We start from the raw sequence: 16,990 nt of genomic DNA on the forward strand, positions 1-16,990 counted from the left end.
TCTCAATGAATCGGATCTGGATCAGTTTCTCGTGGCCTCTCCCCCAACCTAAGCCTTCCTGCTTATTTTAGAAAGGGCAGCCCCTTGGAGGTCAAGATTTCACCATGACATTAAACCACCTCAGACGATTCCAGCAACCCTGTGGGTCAAGAAGGGAAGCATCACAGAATCTAATTGGCAGACCCCATATCCAGTCTACTCTTAGCTCCTTCTTTTCATGTCCTTTTTCTCTCTGCTTCGCTATTTTCCACTCTTATTTTATACGTTTATTTGTACTAAATTATGAAGAAGGCTCTAAGCTCCTGCAGTGCTTGATGTTCTTGCCTGACTGGTCACAGAGCGAGGCATCATAAAACACCCCTTTCTGAACCAGGCCACTGGAGATGTTCAGCTCCTACCTTCTAACCTGCTAACACAAACACTTAACTGCTGCGCACAAGCAGACAGGCTGCGCTTCCACCACAGTCTGAAGGCTGTTTACAAACAATGGCCCCTTTACAAGGCACGTCTTTCCTCCTCCCCCCTCTAGCAGTGCAAATACCTACTTTCAGCTACAACGCACTGCAGCTTTCCGACATACTGCTTGTTGGTTTTTAAAGCAAGAAGAGCGTCAAACCCGGGCCCTGGCCGTGCCCGCAGGCTTCTCACCCGTTCCAAACCTCTTCTAAGCTCAAGGACCGCATAGGGTCTCTGCGTCCCTGCCGCACCCTGAGGAAGGGGACAAACGGAACCCCAGCAACCGGGGCACGGGAACTGAACAGTCCCAGGGGGATCCCAACCGCAGCGAGCAGCGCAAACTCGGCCGGAAACACTCGAGGAGCAGAGGAAGGGGCTCCCGACCCCCAGGGGCCGCCCCAGGGACAGAACCCGGCCCGCTCCAGCCGCCCGCCGCACCCCAGAGCCCGCCGGCTTCCCCCGGCCCCGGCTGCGGCCGCATCCCGCCCTGCCCCCGCGCCAGGCGGGCGGTACCTTGGGGGGCCGGATCTTGCAGATGCCCGTTTTCTCGGCCAAGCCGCGGATGCGGCCGATGAAACCGAGCGGGTCGCTGAACTCCTCCCAGCTGGGCTCAAACACGGGGCACTCGGGCGGGGGCACGAACTCGGCCGCGTAGCGCGACCCGCCGCCCCCCGCCATGGCCGAAGGGGGAAGACGCTGCCGGCAGCGGGGCGCGGGAGGGGGGCGGGGAGCGCACCGAGGCACGGGCACAGAGGGGCGGCCCTCAGGGGCGGCCGGTGGGGCAGGGCCGGCGGCCGAGGCGCATCCTCCGGCGGCTAGAGCAAAGCAGAGGCAGGGCAGGGCCGGACAGGGCAGGCCGGGGCGGGGCAGGGGGGGCGGCGCGGCCTCCTGGCCCGCGGGGCGGCTCCTGCCGGGTGTCGTCGCCCCGTCCCCCGGGGCTAGCTCCCCCCGCGCCGAGCCCCTCTGGCTCGCGTTCCAGCTCGTCCGGAAGTTACGCGGTCGCTTTCAGCCCTCCCCCGGAAGCGGGACCAGCTGTTGTCTTCCGACCCGAAAAATAGTCCCACCGCCGCACTCGTCTCCAGGCGGCCACCAGTGCCGAGGGAACAGCCGCCTGCCGTCCCCGCCCGCTCGCGGGGACGTTGCTACGGCGGAACCGAGAAGAAAAGCTCTCGGCCCGGCACTTCTAGGAGAATCGTGCGGCGTGACGCCGGGGGCGGCCGGGGGAGGGGAACTGGGGTCGAGGGGGAAGGGGGCCGCCTCCACTTCCGGCGCGGAGGAATGTGCGACGATACTGGGACCATTCACTTCCGGTGCTGAAGGGCCGTTTCGCCCATTGTCTGAGCCGGACGTCAGGAGGAAGGCCGGGAGCCCCGCCCCCTTGCACGCCCGGCCCCTCGCACCCGTTGGGCCGTTGGGCCCTCGGGCGGGGGAGGGGCGGACCCCTTTCTCTCAGGTGGCTCCGCGGTACCCCCAGTTTAGGACCTGCATGCTAGTTTTTGCCCGTACCCATTACACTTTGAAAGGGAACTCTCTGTTTATTCTCGCTGTTTAATACTCAGGCACAGCCTTGATCCCAGTGTACCATTTCAGCCCCAGAAAAAGTGATTTTCTCCTGCTCCCTCCAGGCTCACCGTATCTGCTTCAGACAGACTAATGCACTTATCTACGGCGTTTCCCTGCTAGATTGAAAAGGTGGTGCCCCCATTTTACATACAGGAAACAAATGGCTTGGAAGCAAACGGTCGTTTTTGACAAAATTTATAAGAACAAACTGATCCTGTAAAACATCAAATCAGCCTAGCAGTGGATATCGTGCTGTTGCAATGTCTCATTACATCTCTGCAGGGGGCTCTGGACATGGATGGTTGATATTTTTACGACTAAGAGCATGTGGATTGCAGATGTTCACCCACCAGCCGCTAGAAATTGTGTTTCTACATAACCCTGGCAATTTTTTCTTCCATAGTGTCTCTCTGAAGAGCAGCACCAGGTTATTTTTGCATGGAGACTGTTCCCAACAACTGAATTGCCAACATACTACATTTCCAAGATAAGCAGTGACTCAGCCAGAAATACTATGTGGAAAAAAACTGCATGCTAAAAAGCTCCTAACCCGTGCCAAACTTTCATTGTAGGAACAGCCCATTGTTTTCCTTCTAGGCTGTTCAAAGTTCATTTCTGTGTTTTGGTGATAGAGTTTCAGCAGGTACTGATTGAAGATTTGGGAAAATCTTGTTTTTTATATCTTCATCAGTGATCTGGAAGAAGAGATATGAGTCCACCCTCCACAAGTTTGCTACTGATGCAAAGCTGAGAGGAGTGGCTGACAAAGCAGAATGCTGTGCTGTTTTTCAACAAAACCTGGACAGGCTGGAAAGTTGGGTAGAAAGGAACCTGATGAGGTTTTACAAGTGCAGGTGAAGAGTCTTGCACCTGGGGAGTAATAACTGCATGCGCCAGTGCACATTAGGGGCTGAGCTGCTGATACAGGAGCTCTGTGGAGGACCTGGGTGTCCTGGTGGACATCGGGTTGGCCATGAGCCAGCAGTGTGCCCTTGTGGCCCAGAAGGCCAGTGGTATCTAGGGATGCATTAAAAAGAGCATGGCCAGCAGATCAAGGGAGGTGATCCTCCCTTCTACTCTGCCCTGGTGGGGCCACATCTGAAGTATTGTGTCCAATTCTGGGCTCCCCAGTTCAAAAAAGATAGGGAACATCTAGCAAGAGTCCAAAAGAAGGACACAAAGATTATGAGTGGACTGGTATGTCCCTTGTACGAGGAGAGGCTGTGAGACCTGGGACTCTCCATCCTGGAGAAGACTGAGGGAGGATCTCATCACTGTTTATAAAAATATCTGAAGTGTGGGAATGAAATGGACGGAGCCAAACTCTTTTCAGTTGGTGTGCAGCAACAGAACAAGGTGCACAAACGGGAACACAGGAAGTCCTGTAATAACGCAAGGAGGAACTTCTTTACTGTGAGGGTGACAGAGCACTGGAACAGGCTGCTCAGAGTGGTTCTGGAGCCTCCTTCTCTGGAGATATTCAAGACCAACCTGGATCCGTTCCTATAGGGAACTAACCTGTGTGAGAGGAGACCTAGGCCTCTCATACAGAATGTTCAACTGCTTTACATGAGGTGGGGAGCACAGCCTGTGCTAGCCTTCCTCCAGAGAATCATCCACCGTCATCTTTCTGTCTTCTGAGTTTATTAAGAAAATTGGTTTGAAAAAGAACTTCATAGCTTCGGAAGTAAGCCTAGGTTTATTTTCTAGCACATGTGGTATCTATATTAGGAAGTGCTGCTGGGTATGGGGAGATACATAGGGAAAGGAAGAGGATGAGAAGCACCCAGGTGATGTAAAATAATACATTTGGATATTCAGGTGTTATGTGAAACAGTGAATCTTGTGACTGATTCCTAACTCCTGTGTGTCATTCTGTTTGTTTCCATAGGAGAATGGCATGCTTTTGCCACTAGTGTTCACGAAGTAAGCTCTGGCAGCAGGCTGCCGTTATTTCACCGGAACCCAGACCACGGCCCTACAAACACCACAGCCCCAGCTGGAGCTGCGCGCTCCTTCCGCCTCCGTAGGCCCAAACACTCCCCGCGCACGCGCAGTGATCCCTCACGGGACTACAACTCCCAGAGGCGCCAGCGCGGGACGCGTGCGGTCCGTGTCGCGAGTGCCAATTGGTAGAGGCGGCCAGAGGCGTGTGGAAGGCTGCTCGTGATTGGCAGAGGCGGCGGGCGGCGGGTCTCTCCGCTGTTTGAGTGGCGGAGGGTAACAAACGGCGGTCTCCATGAGTGCAACGGGAGGCTCGGCGGGGCGTTCCTCGCGCTCCAGAAGGTACTGTGGGGGCTGTTCTGTGTGGCTGTTGTTTCTGCAATCGTGTTGTTAAACGTGGGAGAGTTCCTACAGGAAGTATTTTTTGCTAATGATTATTAGTGTGCTAGAGTGCCAGGAATTAATGACTTCGGCACATAGGAGGTTTTCGTGGACGTTGTGCATCTGAGTTCTGAGCTAAGCAGCCCTGATGAGCCGCACATAACGCGTCCCTGTGTCACCTACAAGCAGAGTTCTGGTTTTGGGTTCTGAAGTGAGTCCTTACTGAGGTGAATAGATCTCTTCTAAAGAGGCTCCTTAACTTTCATTCTGCTACAGATCACGTCATTACAAAGTATTTGTCAGATCAATGTAAGTAACTAACCAAGCATGGAGTGATGTGTGCAGCTCTATACGTGCAAACGTCGTATTTGTTGCAGCAGATTGAATGTCAGAATGCAGTAAATGCTGCTTAAAGTTAGGTACGTGATTACACACACGAATCCAATGATTCAATTTATGTAATAAATTCACAAAATCATAGCTTTCCATTTCATTGGCAAGGGTGGATGAGCTGTGAGTAACACCAGAAAAAAACCCATGTGGATTCCTCTTCCTACATCCAAAGTCATGATGGCTTGGGCATCAGCCAACCTGAAATGGTTGACTTTAATGAAGAGTCAGTGAAATCAAAAGCACTTCAGATAGTGTTTTTCTCTCCATATACCAGATAGAGACCATCAAAGGTTATCTGTTTATCTTGTAGTGGTTGCTACTTGTAATTGCAGAACAAAAGGCTTTGTCCTCCTTGAGTTCTCCTCCTTTTCTTACCACCTTCTCTTCCTTTCACATTCACCTTTCCTAAATGAGCCATGAGACTTCCCTTCCTTGGCAATTTGTCCTTCTCCCTTTTCCATAAGTTTCCCCCATCTCCTGTGTCCTAAGTCTGCCAACTGTTCTTTAATGAATGAAGCTTTTGGTTCTGCTAAGTACTGTTCTTTTCTGATGATTCTTGGAGTGCAGACAAACTAATGTGTTTAAATTTTAGTAAGTTAAAAGCTAAAATCTCCTATTTTTAACTTTAAAAATGGTTTACTGTCTGAAGCTTGTGTGCTATTAGAAAATGTGTAGTAACTCGAATCATGGCCTGAACCACTGATTGAGCACCTGGAGAAGGGCCCCTGGGAGCACAGGTGAAGGTAATTCATCTGAGTGACTGGAAGGAGTGGCACCTGGCTCCACCTTACCTAGATCTCATTTAAGGGCTGACTGTCAATGTGGGAGGATCTCTGGTTGGAGTTCTCTCCCCTGTGGAGTTTTCCTTGCGAGCCTATATCTTTGGAGACAAGCGAGCACCTTTTCTTTCCCTCTGTAGCACCATTTCATTCGCACTAGTCCTTTTGCTACTACGCTCCTGTATTGCTCTTCCATCACGTTGATCTTTCTGATTGTAATAGAAAATATTTATGTCTAGGCTGGCAACCCCCCACAGCTCATCCAGGCACTCTAGTTCTCAGCCTCAGAGTCAGGGGGACTCTACTCCTCTCCCTTCCATCAATGAACGCCTGGCCTTCCTCCGCCCTTCCCGGGAGCTGCTGGAATACTACCGCAAGAAGATTGCTGACTTTGATGAGGAGCATGAGGATTTGGTAAAAAGGCTGGAGAGATACAAAGAAACATACGATGAGCAGGTTAGGAAAAGAGCTTTATTTGATTAAAAAAAAACCATCAAACAATTCCAAAATTTGAGAATCTTTTCATTTGAGGAGAAAGGGCTTCCTTGAACTTCGGTATTCTCTTATACCTTAATAGTGTACGTCTGTCTGTCTGTCGTCTTTCACGTTTTGATTAACCCTCTGGAAATAGAATGGTCACTTGTGAGGGGACTGTTGTGGTGCCTCCCCAAGTACTGATGATGCCTAAAGAGGCCTGAAAGCCCTCAGACATCCCAACTGATTTAATACATAGGGTAAAGAGAGGACAGGTTCTAAAATAGTGCCATCTGCCCAATGGGAATAGTCTTCTGAAGGGCTTGCTAGTTTTCTGCACCAGGCAGAAAATCATTAATGAAACTCTGTAAATGTATGCTTTTGTACTACTATGTTGTATAAAGCTTTTAATGCTTATCCTTCAGGAACCTCTTTTAAAGAAGTTTATTACACAGGCTTTGCTAGGGTTTTTTCTGAAGTCACTCCTCTTACCTACGCCACTCTGCCCATTGGTGCAGAAGTGCAGCCATTGGAAATGGGAGACCCTACCGTAAGCGTTTTTACTGGTGTTGTAGGGTGACAGTGACAACAGGGACCCTGAGCTCCCTACTGAAACCTACTTAATAATTTCTCAATACTGCCCTCCTCTTGTCAAATGTTGCAAGGGGAGAACATAATGCACTCAAACTGGCAGTTTAACATGCCACTTACAGACTCAGGGTCTGGCCTGTGCAGTGTGTTGTTTCTAACTGTTGCCTAGTGCTCACTGAAAGTACCTCATTCTCTTTGCCTAGCACAAACTGCAATGGGAAGTACGTCAGCGAGAAGAGGAGATTGCAGAATTGCAAAAGGCTTTGAGTGACATGCAAGTCTACCTCTTCCAGGAGAGGGAACATGTGCTCCGTCTTTACTCTGAGAATGACCGACTGAAAATCAGGTGCGCTGTCTGGATAGTGGGCCGGGGCACTGGCAGTAGAAACAGCATGCATCCTTCTAGCTCTCGTCCAGATCTGAAGTATTCAGAGAAGCAGCAAAGCCACACCTCCCAGGGTGGGAGTTTTCTGTTAAAGCTTTAAGAACTTAAGTTAAAAAAAAAAGAAAAAGCAAAACTGTGTTGGTGTGCTTTAGCATCTCTCTGGAGCATGGCAGAAATCTGATACAACCCTCAATCTAGTTTACTTTAAAAAACAGTGAGTACTTACTATCCACTGAAGTATCTGCAAGGTTTTTATATACAGTTCATAACTTTGGAATGCAAATTCTTTACTACCATGCGTTATCAGGCTGGTATTTGAAAAGAAGAGCACTCCTCAATGCCAACAGAATTGGTGTTTTTTTATTGTATGTGCAACATCAGTGATGTGTTAGGGAGCTTGTTAAAGAAGTATTGTTTAACGTTTAATGGGTAAGGTGGAAAGATAGTGCGTCATAATGCATTGATCCATTTCTTTATATTCCAGGGAATTGGAGGATAGGAAAAAAATTCAACATCTCCTGGCTTTAGTGGGGACAGATGCAGGAGAAGTTACATATTTTCACAAGGAGCCACCACATAAGGCAAGTTCAGTTTTTCTGTGGAACTGTGTTTTTAATTGTAACAAGAAGATGTGTACCCCAAAGGCTGACCACAGACCAAATCTATCCCCCGAGTCAAGAGTTGCGAAATAAGCCCAAAAGAGGGAAGAATCTGTAGCTCTATAGCAGCATCAGGCTTTAGTATAGCTAATGGCAGATAAGTAGTAACAAATGCTCTGGAGCTAGGTCCTGTTAGCATCAGCCCCTTCTATCTTCAAATTATACCTCAAGATTAACCTCCTAAATGTCAGCTAGGAGTCTGAATCCATGTGACAAGTGGTTATTGAGAAGCTGGAGGGAAGAGCACAAAGAAGGAAGTGCAGAATGTCAGTAGGTGTGCTGTTCTGAAGATCAAATATCTTGGAGTATCACAGTAAAGTAGCATTTGGGACCCCCATAAAGGGTACAGCAGTGTTCGGGTTGCTGATATGGTTTCCTGGGCAGGGTACTACAGGAGAACCTCCCTCTCTAGGCAGTGTTGTATTGCCTATTACAGAAATAATGTCAAACTAATTATGTGGCAATGCATACGAAAAGCAGCGTAGTGGAACCTACTTATCAAGAAAGTCTTACATGATTCAGATATACAGATGGAATGCTAGGGTTTCCCTTTGTGTAAGGTAAGGGGGAAAAGGCTATATCCCTGCTTTCTTTGTGGTTGTTCTGCATTGTTAAAGCAGTGGAAAAATCTTGCAGTAGCTTTAAAGTTGCATAATATGGATATCTCTAAAATTAGACCTATTATATACATAGGTTGCTCTGAAAATAATGCCTCCTGTTTATTTCCATGGAAACTACAGCAGATACGAAGAGTACAATAACACTATTTGATAGAGCTGATTCTCAGCTACAAAACACTATTTTTCAGCATAGTCACCATTGTTAGCTTTGCATTTTCACCAGTGATGAACAAGAGCCTGCCTGCTGAACTTGGAAAAATCGGCACCGGTGAGGATGACCCACTGTTTCACAGCTGCTACAACAGCATCATTGCTAGGAGGGTGTTGCCCACGCTGTCCATCCTTCATCTGCCTGAGCAGATGAAAGTCGGAAGGTGCCATGTTCCAACTATACAGTTGGTGCAGCAGGACAGTCCAGCCAAGATTGGCCATGTGATCCACGATCTTCAAACTGGTTTGGGGCCTGGCATTATTGTGTTGTAAAAGCAAGGTTGTTTTCTCTGGCCTGACTCTGAAATCTCAAGCCTTCAGCTTAGTGTTGTCATGTAGGCATCAGAGATGATGGTTTGTTTAAGGAAATCCAGAAAGGTCATCCTGTCCCAAAAGACACTGCACATCACTTTACCTATTGAACTTTTTCTTTGATGGGGAATTCACACTGCTGCTCATTTTGACTCTAGCTCATAGTGGTGACTGTATGTCTTGTCACCAGTAATGATGTGATCCAGGAAACTGTCACCTTCAGCCGTGTATTGATTCAATAGGTCCTAACAAACTTACGTATTGTGTTCTTTCTGTTCCCATGTGAGCATTCGTGGGACGCTCCTGGCGCAAACTTTGTGATATTTTGATCTTGCCAGCATTGTCTCCAGTGCCTCAAAGCCAATATTCAGCTCTAACACAGTTCTCTGGTTATAATTTGCCAGTTCATGTGGATGAGCTGATTGAAACGCTCTTCATTTCATGGTGTGACAGCCACGTGTGGCTGTCTAGAACGTGACTCGTCTTTCGTGGTGCTGTCACCAGTATTGTAACACCACCTACTGCCTCATTGTGCCCACATCAACTGTTTGATCTACCTTAACATTTAGCAGTTATTGATGAATGTCAATGTGTGCCATTTTCTCGACGTGGAGAAATTCAATGACATACCTTTGCTTCACGTGTACTTCCGCATCAGACACCATTTTGCCAGACTGCCCCTCTGCTGCCATCTGCTGCACAGCAACAAAATGTAACAGAACATTGGTGGGAAGGTTCAACCTCAACTGCCGTATCGCCAACATCTGCCTCTGATGTTGTGAGCCAGCATATTAAAATGGGGGGCATTATTGTGGAAGCAGCCCTCATTATATCTGCCTTGAGATAAACATTGGGGTTATAACCTGTCTCCTTTTTGCCTCCTATTTTTAAGTGGCCTTCTGTTCAACAGATGGTTTATGTTAGTTGCTGTATGGGTTTTTGTCCCAAGCTTGTTTAATAGCTTGAGTGAATATGCTGATAAATGATTCTTCGTGTTTCTTTGGGCTGCTAAGAGGAGTATGAGCAAAGAAGATAACATAATTGTCATTTTCACCTTCTTTATTCTCATCTGTCCCTAAAATGTTCTTTTTCCTGCTGAAGATGATGATTTTCACCCTCGTGAAGCCAGCAAAGGCAGGATTACTTTCCAGTTGATTTGGAAAAAATAGAGGCTGAAATGGCAAAATTCTGCTCTTATAAAAGCAACTTCTTTTTAACACAGGCATTACATTTGTGAATGTCTTCCTTTTCCTGTGGTAGAGGTGAGGTATTGCTGTTGTCTTGAATATCTCAGTTCTCTCTTTAAGATTTGTTCTTAGTCATGGCAAGTCAAGATGTAGAGCTATCTAACCTTGTTTCTACAGGTTACTGTTCTGCAAAGGCCAGCTAGATCCAGAGACTCACATGATGGAAAGGACAGTTCTGGAACAGGTACTGTACCAAGATGATCTAACAGCAGCTCAGCAATTGATACTTGTTTCTCTGTGGCTTGTCCAATGTACAAAAATAATTATTTACTGTGAATACTTTGTGCTTCCATTAAGTTTCCTAAACGTATCCATATGTGTATCCTTACGCATATTCTACTCTAAGCTTCACTTCAAAATCCTTTAAAATAAACTGAGCTGGCTCTTGTGCTTGTGATCTGCTCAGCTAAAGAAGAAGCTGGTATGACTGTGGAATGGCTGTTCTGGAACTGTGCAGGTAGTGACTGGACAGCCACCCATATCCATTCCATGATGTGGCACTCTGCTTGCGTTTAATGTAGGTGGTAGTTTGGATCTGTGTTTCTACTTGCAGATTTTCTATTTTGAAAGAACTACCATTTCCAAATTGACTGAAATGAGCTAACAAGCTCAAAACTTGTTCAGTATTTGACAAACGCACAGCTGTATTTTATGCTTATTCATCATTTGCTTAAGAAAACATTATATGTTTGCTTTCTGTATATGTCGAGAGAATAAGTATGTTGCCTAAATACTGAGGTGTGATAGTATGGGATGAAGAAATACAGTCACTACAAGCTCTGGAACATTTTTCTATCCAGTTATCTCTCCCGTAAGTCCTTGAGACTGTAGCAGCTGCAAGCTTTTTCCTGTTCTTGTAAACTATCTAGCACATACAGTGTCTTGTGTTTGGAAAGGTACTGCAGGTACATTGGAGAAGACTTTTCTACTTCTTGATTTCTGCAAATAGGCACCAAGAGGAGCACTTCAAAACAAGCAGGAAAAGGAGACATACATGAAAGCCCTGAGAGATATCAGAGGGACAACCAAACACTTCTACTTCAGGTAAAACCATTTGCTAACTGAAGGACTTATTTCCTGCCTATCCAGGAAATTGGTGGATAAATATGCTGTCTGCCTACATAAGATACATATACACCAATTTTATTAGTCCCCCTGATTTCCGCTTTCTATCAGTTTGCCTGTTCCTTTGTGATGAATAGCTTAAATTTAAGAGCTTGGGTCTTCATTCTGGGAGCTTTACATGAGCAGATGTTCCAGTAAAGCCTACCTGTATGTGGTGCCTTTAAATACAAAATTTATAGTTGAAGGCTTTTTCAAATAGTACATAATTTTTTTTCAAATACTTGTTCCAGTTTCTCTCCCTGACCACGTGCACTCTTTGCACCTCTCTTCTTCACTTATTTTGTTTATGTTTAATACTTCATTGAGCAATTTCTTTTTCTTCAACGTGTGTGGACTTGTTGCCTTTCTAGAATTTAGAATCTAGATCACCGTTTCATTGGAAGCTGATAGCATAGAGGCAAAACTGTTTGCAGATTCCAAAGGATTTATCACATCCTGTGTGCAATTTAAATCTTTCTGGTATCTTTTATCTATTGCTGCTGTTTATAATTTCCCTGTCTTGCTTATTTGTATTATTTTTTTTTCTTAAAATGTTTTAGTTCAAAATAGTTAACATTAAAACAAAAACTAAAAATGAAAAATTAGAACTCTGAAAGTTATTATCAGGTAGTGTCCCTGACTTGGATTCTGGAATTTTAAGGAAACTTGCAAGGTCAGGAGCACTGCCTGTTGTGAAATCTTCCTCAGTAATATCTTTACCTGCCTATTTAGGTGGAGGCCCTGCAAGCTCAGATAGAAGAACAGACACAATTATCCAAGGAACAGCTTCAGGCATTACTAGAGGACAGGCGGATTCACATGGAAGAAGCCCAGCTTCAGCATCAGAGGGACCAGGACAAGATTAAAACTTTAACAGATAAGTGAGTGTGAGAGAATGGCTATGATGTAATGTGGTCATGAGATGAGAAGAGGGGGAACAACAAAACCAGGTTGGTTTTTATTATGTTGCTTGCTGCAACAGGCAGAAAAGCACATTATGCAGCCATTGGCTTTGACAATATGTGGAAGTAGATGGAGCAGTCAACATACAAAAAAAACTGTTTTTTATAGTATATCTTTCAATAAATGAGAAGAGCTAAGTATGCTAGGAAAATGCTTGTCTTTTTGTTCTCTGCTTCTGACTTGCAATGAAGACTGGGGCAATTAGGGTAGGAAGTAGGGAGGAAATGAACTAAATCCTCTTGGATCCCTTTGTATAGACTCAACAAGACACAGAATCTCTTATATGAGAGCACTCGTGACTTTCTCCAGCTGAAGTCTGATGTTCGAGCCAGTGAGAAGGCATGGATGGTAGAGAAGGAAAATCTGCTGAGGAAGATTGGCAAAGATTCGGATCAGCTTATCGGCAGGGAGACAGAAAGAGAGAAGAAACAGAGAGATACCAAGAAGATGCTTCAAGCAGAGCGTGAAGCTGGGAAACCCCACAGTAGAGATGTAAAGGTAATTCTTTTATGTCCCAGGGAGAGGCCCTCCAGCAATCTTTCCAAAGTTGCAAGACTGGTTCTTGCCAAGTTAAGCAGTAAGTAGTTGTTTCAAAGCTGTACTGGCTTGCTCTAAGTAGCATTGTTGCTGACACTACTGTGTTTAAACAACACAACTCTCCTGCCTCGGTGTTCTTTATGAATTTCAGGTGAAATATATAGTTAGGATTTGTGGTAGCATTTCCCTGTTGGTTTTTCTTACGCCCAATCCAGTTCTCTACTTCTGCAAATCACGTGATGTGTAGGCCAACAGTTAATGGACTTAGGATGTGATGTCTGACTTTGTCCATGTTGTCAGGGGAGAACAGTCCTTTCAAGTGGTGTTCCTTAGCTCTTTTATAGTAGTCTGGATTTTTTCTTCCACTTCTAATACGCTTCCAGTGCACAGTTGAGAGATCTGAAGTGGGCAAAGAGGCAATAAGAGTGTAGAAAATAAACAGATGTAAGGAATTGTTTTCAGCTATGCTGGATGCAGATTCCTCAGAAATGCAGTACTGGGCAAGTAGCTGTGAGAAGGAGAGCTGCAGCACTATAATAGAATATTATCTTTAAAGGAAAGAGGAGAGAGTTCTTTGAACTGTCATGGAGAACTGATCACCTCATTAAAAGGTGGTGGTTAAGGAAGTGGCGTTATAATATTGTGGAAGGAGTCCTAACCTAATTAATTCATTAGCTTTGGTTTCAGTTACTGTCATTTGCCTGTCAGGCTATCTACATGTAACACTTGTTTTTCTAGAGCAGGGGAAACACTGTAAGCACTGCCTTTTGAGTTGTTTCTGTTCCTTCTGTGTCTCAGACACTGCAAGAAGAACTAATGCAGGAGCAGCGGCTATCAAACATGTACAGAGAACAGTGTATCACCCTGGAAAGTGAGCTGGCTAGAATTAGCGAAGAGAGAGATGTTGGCAGAGAACTCTTCAAGGTAATTAGTCTGTAATCATCTACTAGCTATGTGATGATCTTACAGCCTCTATTCAGTTACTCCATCAAGTCTTTGATCTCTATAGGCACGCTCAGAGAAGATGGGGAAGCGCCTGAAGCTGGTGACTCAGCGGTACGAGGCCTTGGAAAAACGCCGTAATATGGAAGTGGAAGGCTTTAAGAATGACCTTAAACAGCTTCGGCAGAAACTGAAAGATGTAGAGAAGCAGCTTTTTAAGGTAATAGCTCATTGCTAATCGCTATGGGCTTACCCAATCGAGGTGTAGTCTCAGTATTTAAATTACTATTTCCCTAGAGTTAAAATAAATCTATATCCTAAGTGGTTGTTTAGATATTAATATTTGATAAAGCTTGCCCTGTTTTGTATATTATTAAGCAAAAAAGATTTGTCATCATTAATCAGTCAAGCATCAAGTTTGTCCAGGAATAGTCCTGTTTATATACTAGCTATGAAGGCTCTCATAGTATCCTTGAATGGCCTGGGTTGAAAAGGACCACAGTGATCATCTAGTTCCAACCCCCTGCTATGTGCAGGGTTGCCAACCACCAGACCAGGCTGCCCAGAGCCACATCCAGCCTGGCCTTGAATGCTTCCAGGGATAGGGCATCCACAACCTCCTTGGGCAACCTGTTCCAGTGCGTCACCACCCTCTGGGTGAAGAACTTCCTCCTAATATCTAACCTAAACCTCCCCTGTCTCAGTTTAAAACCATTTCCCCCTCGTCCTATCACTATCCACCCTCATAAACAGCCATTTCCCCTCCTGTTTATACACTCCCTTCAAGTACTGGAAGGCCACTATGAGGTCTCTCCAGAGCTTTCTCTTCTCCTTCCACAATATTATAATGCCTTACTATGCCTTATTACACCTTTGGCTCACTCAGCAGTCTCAAAATTGGAAGGCAGTAAAGTGGACTGATAGAGAAGAATGTTCTGCAAAGAATATGCTGGGTTTTTTTTTTTTCTGGATGCTATAGGGTTTAGTTTTGTTCCAAATAGAATATTGATAGAATATTGATGTAATTATTGTTATTCTTTTTAAAATGTATCATTTGCAACAGTGCAGAAATCACAGCAGAAACAGTGACTGGAAGTTGAAGCTCTGTAACTTTGAAATAAGATGCATCTGCTAGATATGCAGACAAACATCTGTACAGCTTAGATGGGAAGCCACAGACTTGATGTCGTCTGGAGTTTGAGTTATGATATCTAAGATATGATTAAGAGAATTGAGGCTTGGATTTTTGTTGTTGTTGTTTGACTGTGGGTTTACCTTTTCTTTTTCTAAAGAGCTAAACTTCCCACACATATGGGTGTGGGAGACAGGAATTGCCTATGATATCTTTACTCCAGACCTGTGTATTTTGTTACTGTGGATAATGTTCTTAGTTGTGTTCATCATCTCTTTACACTTCCAACCACAAGAGGGCAGCGGAATAAAATACTTGTTAGAAATCTTCTCTGATCTTTAAATCCTTCTTATCACTTGAGGTCAAAGTGACTAAAGATGACTGAATGTCCTAATCTGCATATTAAAATCTTTAATGAGACACCCTAAAATGCCAAGAGAAAAGAGGGCATTAAGATCAGTTTCCAAGTCTGTGCTGTTGCGATGTTGAATGTGACTGGGCTGGCATGCTATCCAATTCCAGGGTGACAGGAAATGTCAACCCTTTCTAGTTTGCCATCAGGAACTATGATTATCCAACAGCCTCAGTTCAGCTCAATATCAGCTGTATGTCCTGACCTGAGCTTGGGAGTTGTTCTTGAGCTGCCCTTGAACTGTATGCAGTTCAGAAGGCAGCAAGCTGGCCACAGCAGTTAGATCACTTTTAATTCTAATAGCAAAAGATGACAAAATGTCTTTGTAACTGGGGAAGAATGTATTTCTATGTAAACATCAATAGGTAAGTGTTTTAATTCACCTCATTTTATTCTCTAAATAATGCAGGCAGTAAAAAGTAACCCAACAGGTTATAGTAAACTTGTTAATATTCTGTTCAGATTTCTTCCTTACCAGTACTATAGCATCCTAATGAATGAAAGGCTTTGCTACTTTTTGGCTCTGGAATACCTTTCTGTTGGTGATATACATTAGCCTAATGACATCAGCTGAAGCATTCTCTTTGCTAGCTACAAATGGTCTCTCTTAGAGTTCTCATAGTACACTCTCAATTGCACTCTGTGCAATGTCTTAATCTGTTTATCTTTTCTTTCTTTCTTAGGTGACTCTGAATATTGGACCAGATCAGGATCTTGCAATTCTAAATGAGGTTCGTCAAGGAAACAGACTAACCCGTAAAATTCAAGAGGAATTAAAATACTTAAAAGCAAAAATCTATGGCTTAGAGAATGAACTACGAGTCTGCTGAAGCTGAGGTTTTAGTTGGCATCACAGTTTTGGGAAGGGGACATTGCCTGTTTACTGGCATCCAGTAACAGAAGGCTTGAAGAAATCTGCAGTTAGGAATGTCATAACATCCATCAGTGATACACAAGCCATACCTAACATGCCAAATTAGGTTGCTGTGTCTGTTGATAGGCACCTGATGAGTCTGCTACAGAAAGTACCAGAAGACTAATGCATCAGGAATGTTCTAATGACTTTTTCTTACTTTCATATCTGTGGTGTAGGGAGCGGTGTCTACTGGCCTTAAACTTCATTTGGAGTATATTACAAAGCAGAAATATAATATTAATGACCACTGAAGGATCTAGTTCAAGATCTGAATTGCTTGGCTCACCTTTTCCTATGTGAGAAAGAGCTTTTAAAGCGTGTTCAATGAGGTGACTGTTTTGGTACCTAGGCAATTCAGGATGTAACTGGAAATTTTCTTTGAAAAAGACCCTGCACAGAAATTTTGTACTAAGATGTATTACATCCAACTCTACCTTTTACAATATAACTACTTTTTAAATAGCTTCCCTCTGATTATTTCTAACCTAGCTGGGACAAACCTGACTGATTTTAATATGGTGAAAAACGGTAACATTTTATAGAACTCATCTGCAAGAATGAGCAATGTCTACTCTTGTTTTGAATAGCCGGGGGGAGTGAGATACCACACTGTCAAGAGTCATCTTCCCATCCCCTTTTTTTCTAGCCTCTCTTGACTCCTGCAGGAAGCTCATAATAAAAGGCATACACTATTTTCCTTAGTCACTGTATTATCTACTTTTGTAGCTTTAAACTATACCATGGTTATGTATCAATGAGTCATGATCAGGTTTTGCTTCACAACTGTAACTGAAATTGGGGTTGAAGAGCAGGTGCCTAGTTGCTATGTGATGAATATATCTATATAACAATTATCTTCATAGCAGACATCAGGATGTTGCAGCTGTTAAAAAAAAAAAAAAAAAGAAACAATGAAGAATGCTACAGTGTGCTTCAGCCCAGTTTGTAATCACAAGGTATTTGCATTTTC

At 44.5% G+C, this 16,990-nt stretch overlaps 2 protein-coding genes across 5 annotated transcripts in view; one reads left to right on the top strand and one right to left on the bottom strand.

The window, feature by feature from the left end:
* Positions 1-1,463, bottom strand: part of KDM5A (lysine (K)-specific demethylase 5A) — a 48,795-nt gene extending 47,332 nt beyond the window's left edge. For both annotated transcript variants that reach the window (XM_416379.8, XM_004937924.5), the window contains exon 1: positions 970-1,463. In XM_416379.8, coding sequence (XP_416379.4) covers positions 970-1,134 — 165 coding nt within the window. In that variant the 5' untranslated portion in view covers positions 1,135-1,463. The remainder of the gene's footprint in view (positions 1-969) is intronic.
* A 2,785-nt stretch (positions 1,464-4,248) lies between these two features.
* CCDC77 (coiled-coil domain containing 77) lies at positions 4,249-16,714 on the top strand. 3 transcript variants are annotated; one of them, XM_025141597.3, is made up of 12 exons: positions 4,249-4,305; positions 4,621-4,763; positions 5,756-5,972; positions 6,785-6,927; positions 7,451-7,547; positions 10,132-10,198; positions 10,964-11,058; positions 11,851-11,999; positions 12,339-12,579; positions 13,417-13,542; positions 13,628-13,780; positions 15,788-16,714. In XM_025141597.3, exons 2-12 carry the CDS (start codon positions 4,747-4,749, stop codon positions 15,932-15,934), a joined length of 1,452 nt encoding a protein of 483 aa, XP_024997365.2. In that variant the 5' UTR covers positions 4,249-4,305; positions 4,621-4,746; the 3' UTR covers positions 15,935-16,714. The 3 variants fall into 3 exon arrangements, with proteins under 3 accessions (XP_024997365.2, XP_040506617.1, XP_015142377.2); XM_040650683.2 differs by having other exon boundaries at positions 4,621-4,653; XM_015286891.4 differs by lacking the exon at positions 4,621-4,763.
* Positions 16,715-16,990: the final 276 nt, after the last annotated feature.

Source organism: Gallus gallus, chromosome 1, assembly GCF_016699485.2.
Source record: "Gallus gallus isolate bGalGal1 chromosome 1, bGalGal1.mat.broiler.GRCg7b, whole genome shotgun sequence".
NCBI lineage: Eukaryota > Metazoa > Chordata > Aves > Galliformes > Phasianidae > Gallus > Gallus gallus.

Excerpts from the sequence above, each read along its gene's own strand:
- CCDC77 (XM_040650683.2), top strand. The coding sequence starts at position 4,259 with ATGAGTGCAACGGGAGGCTCGGCGGGGCGTTCCTCGCGCTCCAGAAG. Across the intron at positions 12,580-13,416 it reads CCCACAGTAGAGATGTAAAG|ACACTGCAAGAAGAACTAAT; the intron begins GTAATTCTTTTA and ends TCTGTGTCTCAG. Across the intron at positions 13,543-13,627 it reads TTGGCAGAGAACTCTTCAAG|GCACGCTCAGAGAAGATGGG; the intron begins GTAATTAGTCTG and ends TGATCTCTATAG.